At 53.5% G+C, this 27925-nt stretch overlaps 3 protein-coding genes and 1 non-coding gene across 10 annotated transcripts in view; 3 read left to right on the top strand and 1 right to left on the bottom strand.

Moving 5' to 3' along the window:
- The window catches only part of DGCR8 (DGCR8 microprocessor complex subunit), a 35429-nt gene extending 26258 nt beyond the window's left edge, over window positions 1-9171 (top strand). For both annotated transcript variants that reach the window (XM_043559350.1, XM_043559349.1), the window contains exons 10-14: window positions 4069-4169; window positions 4500-4606; window positions 6357-6484; window positions 7900-8013; window positions 8996-9171. In XM_043559350.1, coding sequence (XP_043415285.1) covers window positions 4069-4169; window positions 4500-4606; window positions 6357-6484; window positions 7900-8013; window positions 8996-9079 — 534 coding nt within the window. In that variant the 3' untranslated portion in view covers window positions 9080-9171. The remainder of the gene's footprint in view (window positions 1-4068; window positions 4170-4499; window positions 4607-6356; window positions 6485-7899; window positions 8014-8995) is intronic.
- Window positions 9172-11508: 2337 nt separating this feature from the next.
- TRMT2A (tRNA methyltransferase 2 homolog A) lies at window positions 11509-16489 on the bottom strand. Of its 5 annotated transcripts, none has more exons than XM_043559351.1 (13): window positions 16391-16489; window positions 16139-16228; window positions 15338-15900; window positions 14971-15079; window positions 14502-14683; window positions 14199-14313; window positions 13991-14106; window positions 13801-13912; window positions 13068-13190; window positions 12779-12854; window positions 12345-12539; window positions 12132-12228; window positions 11509-12012 (listed from the first exon to the last, which is right to left on the bottom strand). In XM_043559351.1, the coding sequence occupies exons 2-13, from the start codon at window positions 16160-16162 to the stop codon at window positions 11781-11783; spliced, it is 1944 nt and encodes a 647-aa protein (XP_043415286.1). In that variant the 5' UTR covers window positions 16163-16228; window positions 16391-16489; the 3' UTR covers window positions 11509-11780. The 5 variants fall into 5 exon arrangements, with proteins under 5 accessions (XP_043415286.1, XP_043415288.1, XP_043415290.1 ...); XM_043559353.1 differs by having other exon boundaries at window positions 12345-12530; XM_043559355.1 differs by having other exon boundaries at window positions 12345-12461.
- Window positions 16490-16535: 46 nt separating this feature from the next.
- Window positions 16536-24568, top strand: RANBP1 (RAN binding protein 1). Of its 2 annotated transcripts, none has more exons than XM_043559357.1 (6): window positions 16536-16882; window positions 18207-18343; window positions 20510-20667; window positions 22775-22903; window positions 23570-23635; window positions 24146-24568. In XM_043559357.1, exons 1-6 carry the CDS (start codon window positions 16868-16870, stop codon window positions 24265-24267), a joined length of 627 nt encoding a protein of 208 aa, XP_043415292.1. In that variant the 5' UTR covers window positions 16536-16867; the 3' UTR covers window positions 24268-24568. The 2 variants fall into 2 exon arrangements, with proteins under 2 accessions (XP_043415292.1, XP_043415291.1); XM_043559356.1 differs by having other exon boundaries at window positions 16622-16882; window positions 24143-24568.
- LOC122471085 lies at window positions 23667-23792 on the top strand. Its single transcript, XR_006294102.1, has one exon. It is a non-coding gene; the product is annotated as a small nucleolar RNA SNORA77 (small nucleolar RNA).
- Window positions 24569-27925: the final 3357 nt, after the last annotated feature.

Raw genomic sequence — 27925 nt, 5'->3', positions numbered from 1 at the left:
AAAAATTGTGACAGTGTTTCTGTCACATCCATGTCAGTAGCTTGGTGGGTGGGTGGTGGTGCCCTTGTGGAGGTGTGGCTCCAGAGTTCCAGCTGTGGGGGCAGGATGCCAAGGTTGGCTGGGCAGGCCCTGGTTCTTTGGGAGCTCTCGCTATGCACTGCTGTCCTTGAGGTACAGTGGCACAAAGTCCACATGCAGTGGTGGTGTGGATATAGAATATCCAGAATTCTAGAATTGCCATGGAAGCAGAGGCTCAGGGCATAGCATGTTTGGTGTTGATTAACAGATGAGCAGAACTGGTACTGAGCCTTTTCACAAGACCTGGGGTGATTTCTTCTTAGTATTTTATAGCTTTTTAGGTAGCTGTGGGTTGTGGTTGGTTCATGCTTGTTCTAGAATTTAGGCATTAGTGACTTGGGTTTTTTTGGTTCCCTTCCCCCGCCCCCGACCAATTTAGGTTTTAATAGAGAGTTCGGGGCACTTAGGTGGCTCGATTGGTTAAGTGTCCGACTCTTAATTTTGGCTCAGGTCATGAGATTGAGCCCTCCATCAGGCTCAATACTGATAGTGTGGAGCCTGCTTGGGATTCTCTCTCCCTCTCCCTGTGTCCCTCCCCTGCTCGTGTGTGTTCACAGTTGCTCACTTTCTCAAAAAATTTAAAAAAATTATAGAGTGGTAAATGCACTTTTTGGTACACTTCTGTGAATTTTGAAACGTGTAGTTTTGTCATGTAACCAACAGCACAATCAAGACATTTTCAAATGTTCTCCCCCTCCCAGTTTTCTTAAACTGCCCCTTGTGCCCCTTTGTAGTCAAAACTTTCTTTTTACCCTGGTAGCCACTGAGCTATCTCTGTAGGTTAGCCAATTCCCAAATGTCTTATCAGTGGAGTCACAGGGGAGGTAGCCTTAGAACCAAGCTCCAACTCAGTGATGCACTTGAGAATCATCTGTGTTGGTGCTGGTGTCGATGGTTGGGTAATTTTTGCTGCTGAGTGTGCCTACTGCAGGGCAGTGCCTAGTATGTTCTTCTCACTTGAGGGGTGTTGAGTGCATTTCCATTTTTGGGTGATTAGCATTTGGCTGCTGTGAGGCTCTCCGGTTTTCCACGTGAGTGTAGCTAAGCACCCAAGATGGCCTTGCTGGGCTGTATGATAAGTATATGTCCAACTGGGTGCCTTTGCATGTCTGTCGAGCCAGATGAGCATGTGTGTGGGGGTCTATCTCTGTACTCTGTCTCCTTGATCTGTGTGACCTTTCACCAATGCCATACCTTCTTGATGACATGAATTCTTGGAATCTGTGCGAACCCTCAAACTTTGTTCTTTTTCAAAAGCACTCTTTGGTTACTCCAGCTACTTTTCCCTTCCGTATAGAAACAGTTATGTTAGTACAAAAAGTTCTGTTGAGATTTCGATTGGAATTGTGTTACATCTGTAGATAAATTTGGAGAGAATGGACTTCCTAACAGTATTGAGTCTTTCAGTTCACAAACCCAGTGTATCTCTCCATTTATTGAAGTCTTTGATGTCTTTTATTAGTGTTTGGTCATTTTTAGTATGCAGATCTTTCACATGTTTTACTAGATTTGGACTTGAGTATTTCACATGTGTTTTGGAGCTGTTGTGAGTTTAGTTTCAGTTCTGTCGATTGCTAGTGTATAGCGATCTCATTTACTGTCGTATATTGATCGTATGTCTTGTGGCTTTGCTGAACTGCTTTATTAGTTCCAGTAGTTTTTCTGTAGATTTCTTTGGGATTTCTGTGTACAGACCAGGTTGACTGTGATGGTTTGATTTCTTCCTTTCCAATCTAGATGCCTTTTGTTTCTTTTTCTTGCCTTACTACTCTGACTAGAAGCTCCATTACATGTTGAGTAGCAGTGGGGAGAGTGGACATCCTTGTCTTGTTCCTGATCTTGGGGTGAAGCATACAGTCTCTGACCATTGAATATGATGTTAGGTGTTAGTTGTTTGTTGATGCCCTCTATCAGGTTAAGGAAGGATTTTTCTATTCCTTACCAATTGATATTACAGACTTTTTCCTCCTTAATTTGTTGATATAATGTATTATGTTGATTGATTTTTTTTTTTTTTAATGCATTCCTGGGCTAAGTCCTTTCTTGGGCATGGCATAGATTTGTTTTTATGTGTTAATGGTTACAAATTGCTAATACTCTATGTAGGATTTTTACACCTGTGTTTATGAGGATTATTAGTTTGTAGTTCTCTTTGGTGTTAATAAGGGTACTGCTAACATCATAAAATGAATTGGCAATTGCCCCTCCTCTTGTGGTGTTTTGAAAGATTGTCTAGAATTGGTATCATTTTTTTTTTTTTTTCCTTAAATATTTGGTAGTTGTTGCCAATGAAACGATCTGAGTGTGGAGTTTTCTTTGAAGGGACCTTTTAACTACAATTTCAACTTCTTGAATAGAGCAGTTTGGGTAATTTGCACTTTTCAAGGAATTGGTCCATTTTATTTAAATTGTTGGGTTTATGGGTGCTGGTCTGTCTGTGGTGCTCTCTCGGTCTTTCAGTATCTGTTGGGCACCAGTGATCCAAACTTCTTCTGTACTGTTGTCATTGGGCCACTTCTGCCCTTTGTACTATAGTCTCTATATGCTCCTTGCAGGTTAACCTGCAACATGTGACTGTGGCTCTTGGTGCAGGTAATTGTGGTATGGGCCTTTGCCAGCGTCTGTTGGATATCTTTGGGCTTCTTAGTGTGTGTTCTTCTGCCATGTGTGTGTCTGCCTCGGCTCTGTCAGGGAGGATCGTGGGTACACACTTGCTCAGTCTGACCACAGGTCCACAGCCCAGGTGCCGACTGCTGGTTAGAGACTGGGTTATCAAAAGGCTGAAATGAGAGAGCCAGCCACCATGGATGGGTCGGCTGCCTGGCTAGCCACTAAGGTCTAGGGCCTGATGTCTTGGTGAATAACTTTCCCTGGAAACTGATCCATGCTGATGCAGATGCTCGTAAGTGGAGGTATCTTGTGGGGACCTGTTGGAAACTGTAGCCAAATGAGAGTAGGGAGATTTCTAGCTCACCAGAATCAGCAATTCCCTTTAGAAATGGCACCTTGCTTTCCTTGACTCAGTCACAGTCCGCTGAGAGAGGAACCCCTGCCTCCCTGCCCAGAGTAGTGTTCTTGTAAGTGTTGTGTTCTTGTAAGAAGAGGGAGGGAAGTGGAGAGAGGGCTGGGTGGAGCTGGGAGTGATGCTAAAGAAAGCTTGGTGCTGCCAAAACCTGGGAAGGTCCAGAAAGAATCTCTCATAGAGGTTTCAAAGGGAATGTGGCCTGCTGACACCTTGCTTTGGGACTTCTGGCCTCCAGAATTGTGAAAAAATAAATAAGCCACCCATTTGGTGGTACCTTGCTATGGCAACCCCAGAAGCCCAGCAGTCCCCACCAGGGAGGTGGGCTGTGCTGAGTGAACTAGGCCACATCCTCCGTTCACAGAGGGCGGCTCAGCAGAGGCCCAAGTCTGGTTGGGGTTAACGCTGCCTCCTGGCTGCTGCCTGCCTCTGTTGTGCAGAACTTCTCTTTTTTCCCCTCAACTGGTTAAGTGGTTTCCCATTAACCCTTTAGTTGTTCTGTTCTCTGGGCATAGCAGTTGGTCTCAGAGCTAGGACAGGATGACTCTGTGTTTGAAACAGGAGCCAGGCCAGGCCCTTCACAGCCTTCAGAGAGCTTGGCCTTTTTAGAGTGCATCTCTTTTGTCTGATTTACCTTTTGTCTTCTATAATCTCACTTATGATGATCTTCAAAATTTTTTTCTAAGGTTGTCTGTCTTTAGATTTCTAATTGATCAGACTCAGATTCAGAAAAGGCTCCCAGGCAGCACCAGGCTTTGCCACCCCGTTGCAGCATACTCTCCAACCTAGCACAGCACTGCTTGTCCTGTCTCAGAGGGGCCGCTGGACAATGAGGTGGGGGCGCAATGTGCTCTTCAAGGCAGTAAAGATGACAGGAAGCTTCTGGGGGAAGCAGACAGCATGGGGAACAGCTCCGTGAGGCCAGCAGGCTCGGTCCAGCACTTAGGAGTGGCTGCTTTGTTTTGTAGTATTTTAACCACATCAGTATCGAGGACTCACGGGTCTACGAGCTGACCAGCAAGGCCGGACTGTTGTCTCCCTATCAGATCCTTCACGAGTGCCTTAAAAGGTAGGGCGGGTGCTTCCCCTTCTGAGTAGGGTTGTGTGGGGGCTTGTCTTTTGGTGCCCGATGTCTTTACTAGCTGTTTATCCTGGTTCAAGAGGTGATGCTAAAGGCCAAGCCATTGCAAGTATTCCCTGTGTGCACAGAAGCCCCTGTGCCTGCTGGTCAGTCAGAGCCTGTGAGATCGGATCAGGAGAATCCCCTCCTTTTCAGCTGAGATGTGCGGTTTGGGGAAAGGGTTGGCATTGTCTTCATTGAGCCTTTAAAGCCTATCCTGAAGCTGTCATTTCTTCGTCCTCAGCTGATGGCACTGGTTGTCTATGTTTTTTCTTTAAGAAACCATGGAATGGGTGATACATCCATCAAGTTTGAAGTGGTTCCTGGTAAAAACCAGAAGAGTGAATATGTCATGGCGTGCGGCAAACACACAGTCCGCGGCTGGTGTAAGGACTGCCTCCCTCCTCCCTGTCACCCCACTGCAATTTCCCTTGACCACTGGGGAGGTTGCACACTGCCATGTGGCCTGTCTGGGAGCCCTGAGCCTCTGGGGCTTAGTCTCAGGCCACTACCCTGGCATCACTCCCAAGCTTCTGCCTTGTGTGCTGACCACCCGCAGTCCTCCGTGTCCACTGGCATCTATCGACCTCTGTCTGAAAGCCTGTCAGTCTGAGGTGGGACTGTGGTAGTCCTGCCTGTACCAACCCTATCCTCCTAGTTCCTGGGCTTGGGCTGGTCACTTTGGCTAGGCCATGTTTTCCCCCTCCCTGCCACTAGTGCCCCATCCAGCCCATGGTCCCTGTGGCAGGAGGAGGGATGTCCTAGAATGGCAGCAGAGCCCTTGCCCTGCCCTACTCTGTGTCCCTGTGCTGGGTGATGTGCCTGCCCCATTTCTGGTCTTTGTGTACACCACCTGCAGTATTTACCAAATTTGGTTGGTTGTTTATTTTTAACTTCTTTATTTAAAAAAAATTGTTTTATGTTTATTTTTGAGAGAGAAAGAGAGTGTGTGAGCAGGGCAGGGACAGAGAGAGAGGGAGACACAGAATCTGAAGACAGGCTCCAGGCTCTGAGCTAGCTGTCAACATAGAGCCTGATCCAGGACTCGAACTCACAAACCATGAGATCGTGACCTGAGCCAGTGGATGCTTAACTGGCTGAGCCACCCAGGCGCCCCACTGAATTTGGTTTTTGAAATAACTACATTTTATTTTATCTTATCTTTTAATGTTTATTTTTGAGAGAGTGTGCCATGTATGAGTGGGGGGAAGGGCAGAGAAAGAGGGAGACAGAGAATCCCAAGCAGGCTTTGCACTGTCAGTGCAGAATCTGATGTGGGGCTCAAACTCACACACTGAGATCATGACCTGAACTGAAATCAAGAGTCAGATGCTTAATTGACTGAGCCATCCAGGCACCCCTAAAGTAACCACTTCTGAAAACAACTTTATTTTAAAAGAAAACTTTGTATGACTACTATAAACACAAAACCAGTGCTATGTAAATTAGAAAGTAACACACAAGTTGGCCTTGGGAAAATCACAGAACTCACAGACCTGGGTGTCCCCTGTGATTCAGCAGATATTAGTCCTCACTGAGACACCTTCTGGAGCAGGCAGGTGTGGCATAGAAGGAGTGCTGGCACCATTGACCTCCCTATCTGGGAAGTGTGGCCACCTTGGTCTGTCTGGCCATAGGCATCTCCTGGCACTCAGACCCACTCTGCTCCCTGGCCCCACCTTCCCTCTGCATACATAGAAACTCCTCTTTCAAAGTTCATACACCCTCTGGAAACTCCTCTGGGCTTTCTGGCAGAGCCTCCCTCCCCTGTGCCTGTCCCCAAGGAGCCTTGGGCTATGTGCTTCATGGTACTCGTTTTGCTTGTCTGTATCTCTGGAAGTGTAGGGTGTGGTGGGAGGGAGGCCTTGTAAGTTATGACCTTGGGCCCATTCTGATTTTCTGAAGCCTTTGAGGGAGCTGTTCTGCTAAATGGGGTTAGGGTGGGTCCTGGTCTCAGCTTTGTAAGACTCCAGTGCCCACTGCAGTGGTGGAAGACGTCTGTACCCCCTCCTGTAGAACATGCCGTTTGCTGGGTGGGGGAATGGCAGGTGTGTCTCCTCTCTAGGCAAGGTGGCCATGTTGACAGCTGAATGTTCTAGTGACTCCCTCTCCACATTTCCTCTTCCTTCCTCACAGGTAAGAATAAGAGAGTTGGAAAACAGTTAGCCTCTCAGAAAATCCTTCAGCTGCTGCATCCACATGTCAAGAATTGGGGGTCTTTATTGCGCATGTATGGTCGCGAAAGCAGCAAGATGGTCAAGCAGGTAACCAGGCTCCTCCCCAGGACCTAGGGCAGCCTCTGTACTTATCATCCTCCCTCCACCGTGGCACACCTGTTTGAGGTCCTGCTGTCACCGGAGATAGTGTTGGGCAGCTCTGCTCTTGTTCAAGGCTGCTTCTCAGGCGCTCTGCTGGGCCATGTCTGTGACCTTGGGGGTGGGAGGTGGTCATTCATGCTGTGTCTCCCTCCCTGAGAAGCCTGGGCCTGGCTCTGGCTCTGTGGGGTGAGCCTGCCCAGCAGGAGGTACAGGTGGTGAGTGCTGCCAGCCCCAGTGGAGAGGAAGCTTCTGAGCTGAGACCTGGTGTCTCCCCTTCCCCCACACCGGAACTGCAAGCCCTTGGATTAATTTGAGGACCCCTAGAAGCTTAAGGGAGAGTAAGAGATGCAGGCCACCTCTTCCTGCTTATGAACACCAGTTTTTTTTTACTAAACACCTGTACACATCATCTGTTTAGTTTCTGCTGTTTTGCCGAGATCGAGAGATTTAAACCAGTACCCTTAGGTTTGTATGTTTTGTGGGGTGGAGAGAAGTCCTGGGAGGTGTTTACGTTATTTTTACCCTGATGTTTCCAGAAATAGTCTGGGTTACCTGCATCCCAGTGAGGGGAGGGGTGGCCATGTGGCATCTAAGGAGGTGACACTGGGCCCCCAGGGTGCTTAGAGAGGAACCTCCAGATATGTGTTGCTGAGAAAACTCCAATTACTACAGATGAGGCTGATTTCTGCCTTCATGTGCCTTTACTTTTGTGCTGTATCTTGTTTGGGCTAAGATTGAGAAAAGCCTGCTTTGGCCTGTGAGTGGGAACTCTCCCTAAGTTGGAGGATGAGCGTCCAGTCTAGGCACAGCCTCAGCCTGTATCTTTTGGAGGACAGGTGGAGTCTGACACTCGAAGGCACGGCAGGCGGCCTCAGAGATGGCCTTTTCAGACAGGAAGGGCCTCAGGACAGCTTGATCCTGTTCTCAAAGTTGGAGGGTTTGCAGATATGCAGAGAGCGCAGTGTCTAGGGCTGATGGGCTCCCAGCTGGGCCCCAGTGCCAGGGTTTATCCCATCGGGCAGCATGCTGTCCCTGCTGGCGGAGGCCGTACCCTGATCGTTCCACTCTGAGGGTCTGGGCAGTATGAGTCCCCAGCTGATGGCAGGAGTGGAGGCAGCTGGGTGCCAGGATGCCTTTGCCCCATGAAGGGAAGAGGCTGTGGCTTCTGCCTGCTCAGGGTGAGGCAGAAGTGGGGGTAGTATGGTCAGAAAGTGAGCTGGGCAGCTGTGGACTGGTCTGCATTCTCTGTGGCTGTGTCAGCTGCCAGTTGGGGGTTGGGAGTGCAGCTCTGGCTGCTGGCCGTAATATGTCTGTGGGGCCTGCCCCAGGCAGTCCTGAGAGCAAGGTGCTGTGCTCCCCAGGAGACCTCGGACAAAAGTGTGATTGAGCTGCAGCAATATGCCAAGAAGAACAAGCCAAACCTGCACATCCTGAGCAAACTACAGGAGGAGATGAAGAGGCTGGCTGAGGAGAGGGTGAGTGTGCAGGCCCGGCCAGCACCAAAGGCCCCTCCGCACCCTCATCCTCTTGCCCTCAAGGGAGGGGAGGGGCACCTAGCACAGCCATGTTGGCAGCTGTGGGAGGGAAGTCAGCCTCAACACTTCTAGGGTAGATGTGCTTTTCCTTGCGTTTCAGCATTCATGACATTTGCATCAGATCAATTCACTTTTTAGTTACATTATAGAACTCTCAGCCCTGCCTGTGGTTGTGAAGGACCTGCCTTCTGGGTATTTCCACTCAGTACTCAGTTTGAAGGCAGGGACGTTATACCAGTCAGGTCTCCCATTCTCAGGGTCTTGTGGGACACAGACTGCCATCCTGGGCCTCTTCTTCTTTGGGTCCTTGTCATTTCTGTGAGGGAGGAGCATGGTTCACACAACATTGAACCTGGGTAAGGCTCAGTCCCTATGAAGCTTCCTAAAACCACTTGCCTGAGGATCTTCTAGGCTAGGACCTTGTGAAGCTGTGGTATTTGCCTGGAGGCCTATATAAAACCCCGGGGAGGGGGAGGTGGGGAATGAGAATCTGTTGTATGTTTGGCCTTTCTGGTCCAGGAGATACCTCAAGTTGGGGCGGGGAGAGAGAACCTGCCCTCAAGTTGGGGTGGGGAGAGAGAACCACCTACGTGATTGTCCCTGGTGGCTGTAACTTCCTTGGCCCTTCACTTCTGTGCTGTGTGGTCTGCTTCCCAGGGAAGCACCAGCACACAGTTCTCTGAGATGGCATCCAGGAAGACCCAGCCAGCCCCCTATCTGGTCCACTCCTCAGACCTTCCTTCCTTCTCATGTGGTGTAGTGCAAAGCAGTGGTGCCCTCCTACTCCAGAGGCTACCTGGTACCAGTGTGCTGAGCTTGCCCCCTCACATATCCACCCTGCCTCAGGAGCCTCTTGCCTGAAGTTGCGCTTGGCCACATGTTCCTACTTTGTTGGCATCCCTGACCTTTGTTGTTCTTTCAGGAGGAGACACGAAAGAAACCCAAGATGTCTATTGTGGCGTCTGCCCAGCCTGGTGGCGAGCCCCTGTGCACTGTGGACGTATGAGGGAGGCAGCAGGGTCAGGCGCGGGGACTGCCAGCTCTGCTGCCAGGGAGACCTCACGCCACTCACTCTGCAGCCTCGGGCCTCCGATCTGAGTTCCTCCCCTGCGGCCAGGCTTCTGCTGTCAGGGCCAGAGGGGTGGGGCTCTGGTGCATGGGGACAGCAGGGCCACGAAGCTCTTCCTTGGGGGCCGCCCACAGGTCTGAGTGGGCGTGTTCAAGGATGGACTCTGCTTGTCCACACAGGTGGAAGCCAAGAGCTTGACAATAACTGTGGATAACCTCTGCTTATGTGGACTTGCTGCAGACTGGTTTGATGAAGGTTTTCATGTGTGTCAGTACATAACATGCACTGACAAATGTCAGATAAAATGAGAAAGTGGTGGCAAAGTTCTGTGGTACCCTGTGCCCAGGGTTCCCGCAGACCACTGCAGGGACCTGGTCAGAAGGCGCACGCTGGGACCCCCATCCCCTTCCCTGCCTCTTGTGTTTTCCCTTTTTCTCTGAAAAGGTTACAACAGGAAGGAGTATTTCAGACCTTTTTGGTTTAAGATAAACACAATTTTAGAATCAGAACTATTTTTCAGAGATTGTAGGCAAACCCTCAAGGTGATTATTTGCCATCCTTGAAATGCATTGCCAGTGTATGCCTGGCTTGTTGCCCTGGTCCTGGGTTGGCGTGTGGTCCATTTTTCTGAGTAAGTCTTAATGTCCTAAAAACACGCCTTCTTAAGACACTGAGGCCCCTCACCTTCACTGGCCTCTGGCAACTTTTTACTAATGATTTTTGCACAGTCAAGTCCATCTGTCCACCCATCAATTTTTAAAGCTTTTATGAAATTTTAGCATTTGGAAAGAAACTTTTACAGTGAGAGTAGAAGGTAGATTTGGAGTCACGTAGCAGATATAAACAAGTTAATGCATTTTAGCACGGGGATTTTAAAAGAGGAAATAAGGACCCTCAGTGCAATCCATCCGTGATCACAAAGTGGCGCTCTTCTCCAGACCTGGCATAAACACATGGACGGTGGCTGTCTTCCCTGTGACAATGGCTTCACTGGATTTCAAGGGCAGTTGCCCTATGCATCCAGGCCTGGTGGCCAGCCTGTTACTTTGACCAGCAGCCTGTGTTTCCCAAGTGGCTCCTGTGGACCAGTGCAGGGATAAGTGTGTTCCTGCCCTGAACCCCAGAGGATGTGGGTGTGCTTAGGGCCCTTGGTTGTCCCCATGTGCAAGGTACAGGTAGTCATCAGTTCCCTGTCACCAGGGCCTGCTCAGGGTGCTGTGTGCTGATGGTGCACTGTCAGCTGCAGGAGCCCAGTGCTGGGTTGCATTGTCGCATTCCACGGGTGTGCCTGTTCTCCATCATGTCCCCCGTGGTTGGTGTTGATGGCATTTGTTTTCAGGAAGACAATGTTGGGTCTTGTGTGCCACCCACAGTGTATCCCTCCCTTGCCACCTATGTGACTGAGGTTGGCTTCTGTGTTGACGTTTATAAACAAAATCCTTAAATCAAGTTGCTGTAATTAGACACTTGCTTCTGTCTTGCCTCCTGTCTGCAGCTGTGAATAATCATTTGACTGTGTTTGCTCTCAGAACAGCCAGATGCGCCATTGTGAACCAAAGCTTCGTGCACACGTTAATAGAGGCAGCGAGCTTTGCTGCAGCCTCTCCGTGTCCTTCCTCTGTCCCTCCTATGTGGGTGTGAGTGTTGTGTGCACACAGCCATGCTGTGGCTGCAGAGGGCAGGTGGAGCCTGTACTGATGCCACCTCCATGTGGCCACTGCCTGTTGTGTACCTTCCAGGTGGTGGCTAAGCTGTGGCTTTAAGGGTGAGCCTTGATTGTCTGAATGCATAAAGCAAAACTGTCCCAAAAGGGAATGACTGGCGTTTGTTTCTTCTAACCATGTGAGGCTATGGGGCTTTGTGGACCCTCAGCTGGCCAGTATCCCCCTCTTTAGCCTGTCTCACAGGGCTGAGGCATTTGCCTGGGGACACTGCTTTTGCAACATCTGAGCAGTGTCCCAGTCTGGCCTTTGGTCATAACAGTGGCCTCCCTTCAGAGCTCAGGGCCAGATTGGGGATGGAACCTCCCCTCGTGGTGCAGGAAGAGTGGTGCAGCCTGCTGGGCTGACCTGTAGCAGATAGGCCTGGCCCCCTGCCATGTCTCCACCCCACATGCACAACTGGCTCTGAGCCATGAGCTCCCAGTTTCTTCTTCTCTTAGGATAATAAGCAGGAGACCTGGCGCTGTTGGCACACTTTCTGTGACTCCCGGCCATGTGGAGGGACTGGCAGCTGGGGACTCAGACTTAGTCTTGGCAGGGTGCTCAAGGGGCCCTGCTGGCTTCCCCCTGCCCCCCCATCCGCAGTAGGGGATAAAGTAAGGGCAGGCCCCATCTGCCAACCTTGAATGCTCATCAGTCATGCCAGTAGTTCAGCAATGGTTTATTCTGACCCTGTGCCCCAGCTAGCCCAAAAGGAACTTGGGAAGAGGAGGGGGGGGGGGGTGTGGTAGGGGACAAGAGCCTAGGGTCCATGGGGACAGGCTGACCCTGGTTGGGGCAGCTGTGTCTCATGCTCTCTAGGTGCTTGCTTGAGCATCCTGAGATGAGGCAAGGACTTGGGGAGCCCCTTGGCTTCTGCCCCGGTGATGAAGACCGGGCCCTATTCCGAAAGGGCAAGTTTCTAGTGCTCCAGGGACCTAGGAAGAGGTGGAAGCCCCAGTTTCCTGCAGGGTATCATCTGGGGACCCTGGTGGGGGCTGGGCTGGAGGGTCCTGGGGCTCCAGGGCCCCTGTGCCATTGGGGTACTCCACCCTCTCAAACAGGATGAGCATCTCACAATGCGGGGTCTGCGGGAACAGGTCCACGGCCACAGCCTTGACAGGCCGGAAGGGAGTGCCCTTCACCCGATTAGATGGGGCCCTGCAGAGGCTGTGGTGAGAAAGGAGTATCAAGATCAGCCACGTGAGTCTGGAAGGGGCTCCTGTGGAGGAGGGGGAGGTTGTGTGCAGGGCCCCAATCCACCCCAGATCCCCCCACCTCACACTCACTCGACAAAATTGCCCATGGCTGCCCGGGGGTTGCAAGAGACATACAGGAGCCGTTTGAGGTTCTCGGCTCTTCGGACAGCCAGGATCACTTTCGAATCTGAGGAGACCCAGATGGGATGGGCATCAGGTCTGAGGCTGCACAGCTTGGTGTGCCATCCCAACATCCCTGCCCACCATCTTCCCCTTAACAACCCCCAAATGGAGACCACTTACGCAGGCCAGCACGAGGAGGGTCCAGGATGGCAACGAGCTGCTGGGAGGCCAGTCTGCTCACCAGAGCGGGCACCAGGTCCTCGGCTCTCCCACAATGGAACTCAACATTGCTCAACTCTGGACATGGCATGACAGCCCTGTCAGGGGACCAAGGACACTCTCCCCCACAGGGCTTTGCCTGGTGTCCTGAAGTCCCTGGCCAGAGATGCATTAGGAAAGCCTGTTGTCTAGGGAGGCTGCTCACCTTCCCCCATCAGGCAGCCTCAGGCATCCTGGACATGTGTTAAGTCCACGTAATAGGAGCCCTCCTGTACTCTCTGCCCTCACCCCACCCACCATGAGTCCTAAGAACCACCTGGTGGGTCCCAGGTGCTGTGCTGAGGGTATGCAGCAGAGGCATCTGCTGCCCACCTTTGTGGGGCGCTGGCTCTCACCATTGTCTTGGGCATTCACCCGGGCATCTTCCACAGCCTCCTGGCACAGCTCAATTCCTACAACTCTCTTCACCTTCTGAAACCAGTAAAGGACAGACTCATGGCATTCTGACCCATCCTGGGGGCTTCTTAGGGAAGGGAACAGCAGGAGGCATTTGGAGAGTGGAAGAAAATCTGGCAGACTACGGTTAACCTTAGTCTTCAGGCTGGGGATCACGGAGGATCATGAGGCAGGTGACAACATGGGTGGTGTGGGGAGGGTATCCACAGGCAGGGCAGGAGGGCTCACCGGGGCCAGTGCCAGGCCAATGGTGCCAGTGCCGCAGCACACGTCTAGCACTGTGCTCCCTGTGTCCAGCTGGGCCCAGTCCTGGATGACTGTGTAGAGCACCTCGGCTGCTGGGGTGTTCACCTGGAGGGTGAGCCGGCAGTGTCAAGGATGTCAGGGGAGCCCTGCTGCCCAAGTTGGCTTCCCCTCCTGCCCACCTCCCCCACTGCCCCATGCCAAGCACTTGCATTCCCTGGGCATCTTTCCTGCCTCTGTGGCCCAATTCCTGGCTCGCTCACTTTCTTCCTAGGTCTCCTGATCCTACCCCTCCCCTACGTCTAACCATCAGGGAGCCAAAAGCCTAGTCCTCAGACTGACCCTCAATCCCATGAGGGTTGCCTGGCAACCTCAGTCTCCTAGCTTTAAAAGGCAACGATGCTGATATCACCACCCCTCGATCAATTATGAAGCTCTTTTCTGAGTACTAGAGCTCACACCAGAGCCCTGGCATTACTCCAGCTCCTGTTCTCACACCCCACATATGGCTCTCCAAGAGGGTTGTCAAAGAATCTAATGGCAAATGATCTTTCATCTACCTTACAATCCTTGTGGCTCCCCTGCCTGGACATTATCCCCAGGTCTCTTGCCAGGCTAATCCTTTGTCACTGCCCTAGCCCACTGTCTCCATCACATCTTGATATCATGTCAGGTCTCCCTCCATGTGTCCTCATGATCCTAAGAAATTTGGGGCTACCTGAAAGAAGGCATGAGGGGAGATCCGGAAGGTCAACCCCAGCAGGTCCTCGTGGATGCATCGGTCTCCAGCCACGTGCTCCAGGGGCAGGCCCTCCAGACTGGGAGTCTTTCTGTGGATGGTAGGGTAAGGTCCATCAGTATCACTAGCCCTTGCAGGGACCCACCCCATCCCTACCCAGGGTCCTCACCGCTGTCCCTCCTCTACAAAGTAGAGGCAGGTCACCCCAGTGGCCTTGCCTGGCCCTGCCATGAAGTGCTGTGCCAAGGAGGCCTTCAGCCCAGCCAGTTCCTCAGGGCTCAGCTTCTGGGTAAGCAGTAGAAAAGGCCTTGTAAAGTTGCATCACAACTCACTGTGGCCCAGACACCCTCCCCCAGCAGGGCCTCCTTGCCTGAGACCTGGGGGTGGAAGTAAACAATGGCCATGGCTTGGCCACGGCGGCTGGTGCGCACAGTCAGCTGCTTCCAGTGGCCTGAGTATGTCTCTGGGTTGTACGCTGAGTATGGAGTGGACCTGTGGTGGGAGCCATGAGCGGCCCTGAGTCCTCAATATCTGCCAACCAGGACTGGGCGAGCAGTCTCCCTGCTCTCCCCTCCAGCCCCACCCACCAGATCACAATCCCAGGATCCCCCAGGCAGGCCCTCTGCTCCCAGACCACCTCAGGACTTCTTGGGGCCCCTAGCCCAGCCATAAGCCCTCACCGGATGAACTCCTGGAAAGCCTTCACCACCTGCTTGGTGGCCCCAGGGATGTGCACGGTGTCAAAGGGGGCTGCCACAGCACATGTCCCGCCCTTGTACTTGCCAAGCCGACAGCCGACTGTGTTGTCCTCCCCGTCCACCCCGACGCCAACCAGAAACTCACACTTATTACGATATTCGGTCTGCAGGGAGGGTAGAGGGAGGCAGAGAGACATGCCTGACCTTACCCTGGCCATCCAGCACTTGTGAGTGGACAGAACAGCTCATCAAGTGAGAGATGGTGGTGAGCAAGAGGCTCTAGTTCCCCCACAGTGCCTGGCAGTCCAGGAGATGGGGCTGACAACAAGTAACAGTCATGTGAGAAATAGGAGAAATAAATACAAAGCATGAAAAGGGATGGCAAAGATAAGTGAGAAGAGCTCCTTTAAGAACATGAGGTGAGTTTCTGGCCACACCAGCCGGGCCTGACCTGCTGGGGTGATGGCCTAACCCCCTCCAGCGGGCAGCAGGCCTTGTTGTGCTTGTGCCTCTGTGAGAGCAGCCAGGGCAGCAGGGCGCGGTTGGTGCTCCCAATTTCCCTGCAGGATGAGGTGGGGCCAAGGTTGGACTCAGCCCGCTGCCCCTGCAACCCTCCCCAGCTACTCTCCAAATACCCAGGTCTTCTGGGCCCCTCCCTTGGGATCTCAGTGTCCCCACTGGTTACACATGGGTCTCAGTGGTTAGCTACCCAAGAGACCATGGAGGACCTAAGGATGTCTATACAGAGCACGGGATGGCTGAACAAGCATAGAGCTGAGCAAAGTTCCAGGGCCAAGAGGGTGATCACCCGCACTCACTTGGCGAGCTTCTGTAGCACCTGCTCGCACTCCAACCGCTTCCGCTCAAGCTGCTCAGCATAGGGCACGGTCCAAAGTGGGGTCACTACATCTGCGATGCATGTGGCCGTGGGCTCACCCTCATCCTCACGCCGCCTCTTTCTGGCCATGGGATCAGCCTTGGGTCGGGCCAAGCGCACGCTGAGTGGACGGCCCTTCCAGAGGGCACCGTGCAGCACGCGCAGGGCCTTGTCCCGCTCAGCAGCGCTACGGAATGTCACAAAGGCGCAGGGAGGTTGCCCAAAGAGTTTGGTCTTATGAGGCTGTAGGCCAAAGCGGCCCAGAAAGCGTCGGACATCACTGAAGCTGGCGTGGCGAGGCACATTCTGCAGCTCCAACTTGAAGATCTCCGAGGTAAACAAGTCGTCCCTGATGTAGCTGTAGAGCCCAGGCTGAGGTACAGACTCTGCAGCCACCCCAGCCCCACCTTCCTCCTCCTCCTCTTCCTCCTGAGGGGCTAGGGCTTCAGGGCTGCCCTGGGCACTGTTGCTGTCCTGGCTGCAGCCCTCCATGGGCACAGGGCCCTGTGTGGAGACAGGCAGGGGCTGGGCTGCGGGCTGCACCCTAGAACCTGAACTCCCCAGTTCGCTAGCCCCACATCCAGACCTCCATTAGTGCACCCTATGCCCAGCCTCACCTCCATTCCCTTCCCTCCTCTCCCAACTCACCTCCGATCCCACTTTTCTCCCAGGGGTTTCCCCCTCCACCCCCATCTCCATCCCTTCCCACCCGGTCTCCCATCAGAATGTCCCTTCACTTTACTTCACTGTCGAGTTTATCACTCATCGTCCGCCCGTCCGCTGCCCGGACTGGGGGCTCCACGAGGGCTGCCTCCGCCACCTGGTCCCGGTCCTGGCAAAGGGAGGCAGGCGCTCGGAGGGCGGGTGCGACGCCGCGAGGTCTATCCCCGGCTCCACCCCCGACAAGGCGGGACTCGAACCCTCCGTGCTCAGGTTCGGGTCTCGGGCATGGGGTGTGCCGCCTGCCCGCCAGGGGCCTGTGCCGGCCGCTCACCTAGCCGGCCGCTCTCCCGCCGCCAGCGAGTGCAGCCGAGGCCGCGCATCTCTATCATCCTGGCTTCCGGTGACATCATCACCACGCGTCACCTCCTACCCCCAGCCCTTTTCTCGTGCTCGAGGGGCACGCGCTGCGGTGGGGCGGAAGCGCGCGCGAGGGCCGCCGGGAGTACCCACTCCCCTGGCGGCCGGGCGGGCCGGGCATGCGCCGCGGGCGTTTTGGCGGGAAGCGCGGGGCGGGCTGGACAATGAGAATGTCCGCCGTGTGAGCCAATAAAGCTGCACTGGTTTTGAATCGCGTCGCGTTTCCCGCCGCCGGGGTCAGGGGTCGGGGTTCGGGTCGCGGGGCGGAGGGAAGAGCGGGAGGGCGGGAGGCGCCGGCGCCAGACGCGGAGGAAAGGAGCCACGACTAGCCGCCGAGAGGCCGCGGAGCCAGCGACGACCGAGCCAGCCGAGCCGCCGCCGCCGCGTCCCCATGGCGGCCGCCAAGGTGCGGCCGGGCTCGGGTGGGGACTGGGCGGGGGCCGGGAGGCCGAGGCCGCTATCGGCGGCCACGTGGGCGGCCCGCGCCGCCGTTGCCAACCCCCGCTGGCCTGTGGGCTCGGCTCCTGTGGGGCCTCGGTGGCGCGGGGTCGGAACTTTGGGGAGCGCGGCCTGGGGGCTCGAGGCCTTCGGAGCCAGGTCGCACGATGGCTCCGCGGGCTCGGGGGCTGCCTGGCGCCCGCGTGACCTTGGGGCGGTCCCAAGTGGGGCCGGGAAGCTCCATCCAGGCGTGGGGCGGCCCGCCGCCCCGACTCCTCGGTCTCGAGTTTACTTCGCCGCTCGTCTGAGAAGTGGGGCGGGTGGCGGGTTTCCCCTGGCTCGGCCCACTTGCAGGCTTCCCACCAAAACCGTGCGTCCCTTCCTCCCGTCGCCTACGCAGTACTTCATTCATTCTGTTCTCACGTCTTGAGCCGCCACAGGCCTCTGTGGCAGAAACTCACGTTTCAGCGGGGTGGACGGGTCCTGGTCGAACCGACCCAGAGTGGGGGTGGCTTTGTTGACCGAGGGCATCTGCTCGGGTGAGCTGACCCTGGTGGAGCCGCAGTGCTTATCCAACCAAGGAAAGCAATGAAAGCTTATATATTTTCTTTTTTGGCTCGAGTCTGGTAGGGAGGTCTCCCAGCTTACGGATTTATAGATCATCAAGCCACGTGTTCTGTGAGACTTGAACCTCAAATCTGATTCTTTGTGCCCTGTAGTTTAATAAATTGCTTCAGAATCTTAGGGCTCATTGTACGATTTCTGTTGACACATCAACTTTCTGATTTAAGAGCAAATTGCTGACAGAACTGTGAGTTGCGTGTAAGCACTAGCCATCCTGTAGCAACCTTTTTCCTTTCTGCTAAGCAAGAGAACAGATTTTTCTCAACCAGTAAAAACCCAAATGGTTGCTTTTTGATTAAAGGGTGACAACTCTACTTGAGACCCTCTTCTGTCATTGCATCTTTTAATCATTTGCCCTTGTGATTATTCACATTTTACAGATGAGGAAACTGAGGTTCAAGTGATGAGGCAGTTTCTCATCTGCCAGTAGGTGGCTCAATTTAGGAGCCCCAGTATGTGCACAGATGTGATTGATGCATCTGGGGAGGGTGCTGAAATTCAGCATCTTATTGCACTCTGTGCGTGCAAACCCTTATGTGAAAGACTGTGGGCTTAATCTCTTGTTTGGGGATGAGGCCGTTCACTAGGAGGGGTGCCCACTGCTGAGCTCTGGGTGAGGGGCACGCTCTGGCGCCAGCAGGGTCACCTCTCTGCACCTCACTCCACAGGACACCCATGAGGACCATGACACCTCCACCGAGAATGCAGATGAGTCCAACCATGACCCCCAGTTTGAGCCTATAGTTTCTCTTCCTGAGCAAGAAATTAAAACGCTGGAAGAAGATGAAGAAGAGCTTTTTAAAATGTAAGTAAGCTCCTGTTGCTCCAGAAACATGTATCTTTTTTTTTTTTTATGTTTATTTGTTTTTTGAGAGACAGAGTGTGAGCAGGGGAGGGGCAGAGAGAGAGGCAGACAGAATTTGAAGCAGGCTCCAGGCTCAGAGGTTTCAGCACAGAGCCCAACGCAGGGTTTGAACCCATGAACCATGAGATCATGACCTGAGTCAAAGTTGGAGGCTTAACCAACTGAGCCACCCAGGCATCCTGAGAAACATGTATCTTTTAATGTAAGATTGAAGTTACAGTTTTTACAGGTGTCAAGGTCTTGGCCTGACCTTAAATCAGACTGGAGCTGTAGAAAGGGCTTGGAATTGTATGATGACTAATCCTACGTGGAAAATCAGGGCTGCTGTTAGAATCTACTCTTTGGATAACTCTTCACTGGGTGCCCCTGTTTCCCGGCGGCCAGTGCTGTGGAGAGCACAGGTGCTCCCTGGTGTCCTGTCCCTGCTGCTCTGCCCACCAAGGTACATCTCCACAGCCTCCTGTTCATGTCACCTTACAGGCTTGCTACCTCCCAAAACTCCCATGGCCCCCTTCTTCTGGTTGAATAGGGAGTCTCTACCATTATTAATATTATTTTTCTTTTGCACGCCAGACTTTGGCATCCTGAAGTTTGTGAACTCCCAATTCAGCGTTTTTAATGCACAAAATAATGCCTGGAATTACAAATGAAAATGGATGTGTTATGCTTATCGAGATTACTTTCTAAATATTATCCTGCATGTGTTTGACACCTTCAGTGTGAGGCTATGACGGCATGTGTCGTTTTTAAGTAGTACTGGCACCAGCCATGTGTTGAGATGTCTGCGACAAAATCCACACTGCTGAGACTGACCCGTTGTCTGTACTCAGAATCACAGGAAACGTTAGACTCAGTCACAAGTTAATGGAAACAGGCTGGAGCGTTTTTCCTGTCCAAGTGGAGTTCCTCCACCGTCTTCAGATTCTAACTAAGAAGCCAGATGAGGATTTGAATGCTTTGCTGTGAGTGGGGGGCAGGGAACAGTGATCCCTCCCTCTAAGGAAGGCAGACTGGGGAGACCAGCCCTTTCCCACCACCCCCAAAGGCCTGGGGAAGGAGAGTCATATACATCCTCTTGGTCTCAGAGTGGTAGGTGAGTCCCTGAAGATACTGGTTTTCCACGTCTCTGGTTTGCCCGGAAATGGTGCTGCAGCCAGGGGTTGGCTCCTCCCAGCAGCTGGTGCTGCTGTTCTTACCCTCTTCAGCCCTCACAAGGCCGAGAACTGCTTTCAGTGTCCTGGACACAGGCCTTTCCTGAGGGAAGTGAGGCCAGCAGGTCAGGCCTTTGCGTCTGGGCCCTTGGGCTCCAGGTGAAAGCTCTGCGGGCATCCTTGTGAGGGCACTGTCTCCCGTAACGGAATTGAGTTTGGGAGAGAGAGCAGAGTGTGGTGCAGGAAATGGACCAGCAAGGCTGGGGTCCTGTGGGTAAGGAAATGGAGGACATCAGCCTGAAGTCCTAAAGGCAGGACTGCTGGGCTCACCATGGGAGCCCATCTGGGTGGGAGCCTTGGCTGGGCCCAGTGTGAGGTGCTACTCAGAGCAAAAAGGCAAGACGTTGGGCCAGAGCCTCGTGGCCTGAACAGAGAGGTCTGCAGAGGTCTCTCTGGGTTGGGGGGCCTGGGAAGCACAGGGTGCATCTCACAGCAGAGGGAAGGGCTGGCCCTGTGGAGGGCAGGGGTCCTCAACCTCCATCTGCTTCCTTGCTACCCTCTGCAGCCCTATGGGACACCAGGGGCTCCCCTGCACTACGATCACAGGCAAGCCCAGCATATTCAGGAGGTGTCTTTGTTGAGAAGTTGTGTCTTTCTGTTGGAAAGTTCTGTGGTTGTTGTACTCGATTCGGCAGCACATATGCTAAAATTGGAAAGTTCTGTGGTTGTAGAAATCCCTTTTCTTTTTCACTTCATTATTCCAAGTAAATACTAGGAATGTTGTTTTGCTTTTTTGGTAATTTTTTGACTTAATCGTCCTAGAAGTACAAAGAAAGGGAGGGGCGTCCGTAGAGACTCCAGGTATAGGAAATAAGTGTTGTTTGCCAGCAAACGTTTGACTGTTTATTCTGTCTTCACACACATTTAAGCTCTCTTGTAATGGCTTTTCTTGAAGGCGGGCAAAGCTATTCCGATTTGCTTCAGAGAACGATCTCCCAGAATGGAAGGAACGAGGCACAGGTGATGTCAAGCTTCTGAAGCATAAGGAGAAAGGGACCATCCGCCTCCTCATGAGGAGGGACAAGACCCTGAAGATATGCGCCAACCACTACAGTAGGTGGCCTCTTGGGAGTGTGTTTTCACTCTAAGTTCCAGCGCTGCACATGAGGATACCTTCAGATCTTTGGGCAGGTTGCTTTCAGTGCTGGGCTAGGAATCTGGGAGTGCATTATGACATAGAGTGCATATTTGCAGTGTGTTTTGAACTTAAAGTAGGAAATGAAGTTTTCCAGCATGCTCTGAACTCAGAGCAGACCTGCAGAGAAGCTTATAGCACACAAGATGTGGAGCCCAAGCAGACAGGACATGATGGGGTGGAAGCAGAGCCCCAGTGTGGGCTTAGGTCCGTGGAGCACCTGCCCAAGGATTGGGCAGTGCTGTGAGGATGTGTGCTCCCATTTGTATTTTGATGTGCCCAGTAGGCAGCCTTCCCACTCTTTGGTGTGTTCTGTCCCTGCTGGGTGTTCCCTGGTGAGAACACAGAGGGGAAGGGGTGCAGAGAGAAGGTGGCTGCCTCATCTTTAGGTGTCTGTGAGACCAAACAGATAGTGGGTGGTGACAGGTTGAGGCCCTTGAACACGTGTGATGCATTAACCCTGGGCTCAACATGGTTGGGGGATGGGAGGGTCTGGGGAAAGCCACACCAGGCCTGGCCTGTGAAGGGGTGACAGTAAGTCCCCGCCATATCAGTCTTTTGGCTGCTAGGTTGTTCTGCAGTGCTATGTGTGTTTGGAAGTAGATGTGTCTTGGGCTCCATTCCTGATCTGGTGCCGTGTGTGTGTTACTGGGTAGAATGCATGTCTGGCAAGGGAGGGCCCCTCTTCTGGACACCTGGGGTGACCTGGCAGGAACCTGAGCAGAGCAGCTCTTGAGGGTGATGTGGAAGGATGGGCGGGTTTGCAGAAATCCTCCTGAGAGGTGGCAGGGAGGGGCTTTCTTGCCTTCCTTAGGGGCCATTCTGGTAGTCCTCTTGTGTCTCTCCCTCTTCCCCCACCTGTCTGCTCTGGCCCCTGGCCTCCACTCCAATTTGAATCGCTCCCCAGGGGACTTCCTGACACCCTATGTTTCTTCAGGAGCCTTGTCAGATCACTGGGTTGTTTCTGAGTTGCAGGTGTGTTTTGGGACCCCTACATACCATAGACCCTTAATGTGCCAGGTGGGTGGTGGCAGCAGGAGGCCATGGCATCTCTGTGCTCTGTAGAGGTCAAGGGCTTGCCAGGTGTCTGCATGGGGATGGTGTGACTGTTCCTGGTTCAGGCGGTCAATATATGCTCAGGTCCCTGGAGACCTCTGCCAGGGGCACAGGGGTGCACAAGTGTGCTCTTGTTCTTTGCGCAGTCAGTTTCTCCTTTTGGGTCTGTGCAGAGCCTGAGGACATGGGTGTATCTGCTTATTCCAGATTCCTACTTATTCCATGGTGTATGTGCATGTCACCAGGGCCCATGGTGTCTACTTGTGGTGTCCTTGTCTCCTAGGGACCCTGGCAAGTGCAAAGCTGACTCCATGTCCTCCTGGATGATTACCCCACTTATGGCTTCTGTCCCCCACTTCCCAATGGGCCAGCTACCTGATGGTGTGGTTGAGCAAGGACATAGCTACATGATGGGTGCTCCACAGGAAGGGCTGGGCATGAGTGGCTCTGTTGGTGTTGGAGCCCTTGTTCCAGTGGGATTGGAGATCCTTTCTGAGGTGTTCTCCTCGTCAGGGAGCAGGTCACCCTGTTCCCAGATTTAGGACAGTCCTGTGGGGTTTTTTTTGTTTTTTTTTTTTTCAATGTTTGTTTATTTTTGAGAGAGAGAAAGAGATAGCGCATGAGCAGGGGAGGGGCAGAGAGAGAGGGATACACAGAATCAGAAGCAGGCTTCAGCCTCTGAGCTGTCAGCACAGAGCCCGATGTGGGACTCGAACTCACAAGCCTTCGAGCTGTGAGATCAATGACCTGAGCCAAACTGGGCCGCTTAACTGACTGAGCCACCCAGGCACTCCAGGACAGTCCTGGTTTTAAGTGAACATGGGACATTTTCAAAGAGGTTTGAGTAAGATCCTGTATCCCACAGGAGTTTGTCTAGGCCTGGTTGGTGGACCCCAAGGCAGGACCTCCTGTTGCCCAGGGTGGTCTCGTAGCAGTTGTCAGGATCCTCACATGGCTCTTCTTCCCCAGTCACGCCAATGATGGAGCTGAAGCCGAACGCAGGCAGCGACCGTGCCTGGGTCTGGAACACCCACGCCGACTTTGCCGATGAGTGCCCCAAGCCAGAGCTGCTGGCCATCCGCTTCCTAAATGCTGAAAGTAAGCAGAAGAGCCACCAGGCCCTTGGGTACTGCTTTTCAGGAAGAACTGATAGTGCCTGTGAGAAGCTTGTGGGAGGGACCAGTCTCATTCTGCTGTCTGGTGCTCTCTCAGGGGCAGGAATGTGAGTGCTGCAGTCGACCTGTGTACCCTCGAGGCTTCATGTGGGCTCTGATGAGAGCAGTGCCTTTTCCCTTTTAACCTCAAAGGGAGCTGGGCATCCAGTCTACCCAGGGCAGGCATGTCCCCTCGCAGCCACCTGACTGCCAGCAGGTGCTGGGATCCCAGGCCCATGGTGACCTCTCCCCAGCTTGGATGTCTTTTCCAGCCCTGATTGTCAGAAGTGCCCAGTGGGCCTCATCTAGTAGCTACTCTGACATGAGTGGAGAGCAGAGTGTCTGGCCAGGAGGCTCCTGACCCCGTGGTTTTACATGGCCACCAGTGCTGTGTACCATTCTGCCCAAATTGTCACAGAGTCAGGTGGAGGGAGATGGGCCAACCTAGCTACCAGTCCCTGGAGGGACTTGAGAAACAGTCACTGCTTGGTCCAGGCAAGAATGAGCCCAGGGCTGTGTCTTTAAGTCACCCATGGGACGAGCCCTTTGTGAATCTTGGCTCTTCAGACCTTTTAGGGCTCTTAGGAGGTCTCTTCTCTTCTTTCTGCAGATGCACAGAAATTTAAAACAAAGTTTGAAGAATGCAGGAAAGAGATCGAAGAGAGAGAAAAGAAAGGTGACGTGGAGTTGGGGGTGGGGACTGCCTCGCAGACTCACTCTGCACCTGGCTGCAGCCCCAGGCGGGTGCTTTTTCCGTCTGCCAGAGTAACATCCCAGGGTGCTGTGACCACCTTGACCTGTCATGGGTGATGCAGTTGTCTGGGGACACGGTGCTTCTGGGGAGTGAGGTAGCCATAGAGGCCCCAAGCATGTGCTCACTGGCCTGGCCTCACAGCACCCAGGCTAGCCGTCAAGTAAAATGACGTCTGGCTAGAGCCCACCAGAGGCCAAAGGGGCTTCAAGAGGTCCTCACAGTCACTTGCTTACTTGGGGCCCGATATGACTGAGCTGCCTGATCATGGTCCTAGGTGTGAGCTCTTAATTTGGGTGACCCTGGAGGCTGCCTTGGCTGGCACATGGTGAAGTGGCCTGCCCTGTGGTCTTCGCCCAGGGTCACAGGAGGTGGGTGGGCTGGGAAGAGTGGTGCTTCTCGGTTTTCTTACTGTGTCCCCCTATGTCTTAGCAGGGTCGGGCAAAAACGACAATGCTGAGAAGGTGGCCGAGAAGCTAGAAGCTCTCTCGGTGAAGGAGGAGAACAAGGAGTCGGAAGACGCCGAGACCAAGGATAGAGCGGAAGAGGAGCAATAAGCCGCCTTCCCTTGTTTTCTCTTCCTTCCATTCTTTTCCTCTTTTTTCTTTTTTAAAATTTTGCCCTGCCCCTTCTTTTCAGTTTGTTTTTATTCTGTTTTGTTTTTACAAGGGACTTTATATAAAGAACTGAATTCCAACATTCAGGTGGTTTTTTTCTAAGTTTTTGCCCTATTGAAGATGACTTCAGAAAATCCATTCCCCAGTCATGAAAATGTACTGTGCTAACTTTCTTTTCCATAGTGGAAACACTTATTTATAGTCATCAAAAATAGTGAATAAACAACACATTTGAAACCTGCACGGAGGCAGGACCATGTGTGCGCCGGCCCTGTCCTGGGAGCAGTGTGGGTTCCTGCTGGCTCCAGGATGTTGGAGCAGTGCTGCGGGTCTCACTCATCGCCTCTGGCTCTGCTGTGGGCTCAGCGCAGCTGTTGGTCCCTGGGGCCATGATGCAGCTGAGGTGGGGCAGGTGTGCTGGGTGGGGGGGGGGGGAGACTCATGCGCTTCTGCCCTGTGGCAAGGAATAGGCTTTTTTGTTGTTGTTTTGCCTCTGAGGTAGGGAAAGGAAGACCGCCAGAGTACCCTGGCCTTTGGTGCAAGACGGCCAAGTGTGTTTCCAGGCTTTGGTTGAGGCCGCGTTTGGTTGGCCCTCTGCCCTGGTGGAGGGAAAGGCCAGTCCCATAGCACACATGTCCAGTCTGGTGCACTGTGTTGGTGGGACTCGGCCCCACAGCCCTTGTTGGACAGCTCACTGCCATCGTTGGAGAGAACTGTCTTACCCGCTCACTCAACGGTGTCTCCATCTGGGTGCAATTTTGGACATCTGCAGTAGCTTTAAATAAAGGGACGTTTTCAAGAATGCAAATGGGTTAGTGCCATTTAGGGGTTTGTCTTATAAAACAAATGGTCTCTAAACATTATCTTAAGTGGGAGAAAGGCTTTTCAGTGCACCAGCAGGCTTTTCAAAAGCATATGTGGTAAAGGGTCCCAGGAGACCGCCTGGGTTATGAAGTGTGGCCATACTGCCCTCCAGTGGGGGAGGAGCAAGTTAGGACTGGGCTCTGGAGTGGATGCACTCTCACTCAGCTATTGGTCATTAACACCTGCTAGAGGTGCTTTACATTGTGGCCCGTCTTTTAGCTGTGTCCTGTTCTGTCCAACTTTCCAGTGTGTCCTGTGACCTGTGTCTGATTCCAAACCTTGGATCCTTGTTCCCTCTGGGGGATGCACCTCCAAAGGAAGCTGCTCTTTTTTTGAAAGCCAAACAAAACTTTGCTGGTCAGCATTGTGTTCTGGCAGCCTTGGGCCTCTAGAGGTACAGGTCTGGATGCTCTTGAAGTCGGTGTTGGCACAGAGGTCCTTCCCGCCAAGGAAGGACATTGAAGCTTGTGAAATGCACCTTGCCTATCTTGAATTGGAATTTTGATGTTGTAAAGGACAGGTGTTGCTTCTGTATGGGCCTCTATTGGATGCACTGATGTGTGTAAGTCTGCCCAGGGCTTGATCCTTCAGGGAAGGGCAGTCAGACATCCCTTTCAGCACAGAATGGTTGTTTAATAGTCTTTGCTTTGGGCTCCAAAACAAGATAAATCCCACTTGATGTAAAACCACAGGCTGACTTCTTTCCTCTTGGGTGATGAATTGTGTCTCCAAGGGGTTAAAATCCTGACAGCGGGGTAGGCCCCTCAGAATGGCTGGGGAACAGAGCTGTGCTGTGACCAGGCTACATTAACGGGGTGCATTTAAAGGTGTGGCTTGCTGACAATGCAGAGTGTGCTGCAGAAAGGGAGACGTGCAGTCCTGACAGTGGGTCTCACCAGTGAGCAGGGATGTCGGCAGGGGTGTGTGGGGGGGGGGGGGCTCTGCCTTGCTCCCCAGCCAGTGTTTTTTCAGCTGGGTTCCTCCCTGTGGCAAAAAGGCAATGGTAAAGTCAGAATTGAGATGCTGACAATATTGGGGATGGAGTAAGAAGTGAGATGATGTACCTTTCTGTTGCAGGTCAGTCCACTGAGCTGCAAGTTGGGGAAGTTTTCTGCTGTGGTTTCCTTCTCCTGGGCATCTTAGCTCTTTAGGAGAGGACTCCTGGGCCAGAGGCCTCACTGGGTCTCCCCCCAGGACCCCTCTCCCCCACCAGGACCCCCCTCTGCCCAGGCAAGTCTGCAGGGATGTCACCAAGGAGGTAACAAGCACCCCTTCTTTCCATGACCAGTGCTTGGCACTCACAGCTCTCAGCCATCCTGGTACCCCTACACAGACCTGGAGTCAGACCTGGGCAAGAGCCACCAGTTGGGAGCGTGTTGGGAGGAATGCCTCCCCAAGGGTGGGCCTGCATCCAGAGGCTTCCGGGGGCCTGGGATCCCAGTGCTGGGTTGCAGAAGGGCAGGAACAAAGGCGAAGCTGTGGGTGGGGCATGTATTGGCTGGAGTCTTTCTATGTGAGAACCCTGGATCTTCTATCTGGTGACCTGAGGCCACTAGAGTGCTGAGGCAGAGGTAAGGACGTGTCAGCTCAAGCGTCCATGGTGCCTTAACCCACTTAGTGCTAGGGTATCCCTCAACCCCGTGCTGGGCCTCCTGGAGTGGGCTCCCCACTGGGCAGAGGCTACAACTGGGATGTTATGGGAAGAAAAGCCCGTTACCATTTTTACTGTCAGGGAGCAGCATTAATGCTCCAGTTCCGGCCCCCAGCCTGGCATCTTTTCTAATGGCTCACGGCCAGCAGCTTGCAGAGCTGTTGCTGGGGCCTTCATAAGGCTCTCACACAGACAGGGAGGGCACAGGGTGAAGAAGCCCCAGGGCCTTTGGTAGCATGGCCTGAAGAGGTGGCCCCTGGGCAGCAAGGGATTCTGGCCAAAATGCGGAAGTCAGGCTGAGGAGGGTGGGGACCACTCCCTCCCTGCCAACCCCCCTGCCCCCGACCCCCCGCCTTGTATTCCCACCTGGGGAGGCGGCTGGTGGGTCTTGGTTTCTGGGCAGAGGGCTCTGGGAGTGTGTAGGAGGGAACAGACTGGCTGGTCCTCACTGTGGAGGCTTCAGAACTTGCCCCAGGTCCCAACCTCCCAGAGGTTCTGCACTGCTGCCAGGTTGCTCAGCCCACTCCAGCCATACCGCAGCTAGGCACTGCAAAGCTTGCAGGTCCACCTTAAGCGGCAGCGGCACTGGCGGGTGGGATTTCCTGCAGGAGGTGGGCCTGCCCACAGGCCTATCCCAGGCAGGGGCAGGGTGCCCCGCGCTTCCCGAGGGGCACTCCACCCTGCTTTGGGGAGGCTGAGGGGCTCATCCGGCCCTAGCTCTCCCACATGCACATATTCCCAAGCATGCAGCTTGGGTCAGGATCCTGAGAGATCAGCGCCCCCTCCCCCCCTTACCCTGCCCACTAGCAGGACTTAGTTCAGTCGAGTGGCCCGAGGGCTGTGGGATGGACAGGAGATAAACAATGAAGGTGCCCGTACAGCGTCACAAATATTCCACCCCCTTGAATGCTAGGGGGCTCCAGGTGAGAGGGGTCTGGCCCTATCCGGGAATAGCAGGGTCATCAACCTGATCCCAGGGACAGGCTCCGAGGTGTTTAGGGAAAAGTCTGTGCAAATAGAGGCACAGGAGGCGACCTACAGGCCACAGCGCCAGGGCCTGCGGAGTGGGAACAGGGGCCCTGG

This window comes from Prionailurus bengalensis, chromosome D3 (assembly GCF_016509475.1).
Source record: "Prionailurus bengalensis isolate Pbe53 chromosome D3, Fcat_Pben_1.1_paternal_pri, whole genome shotgun sequence".
Lineage (NCBI taxonomy): Eukaryota > Metazoa > Chordata > Mammalia > Carnivora > Felidae > Prionailurus > Prionailurus bengalensis.
This window is presented reverse-complemented; position numbering and strand designations above follow the sequence as displayed.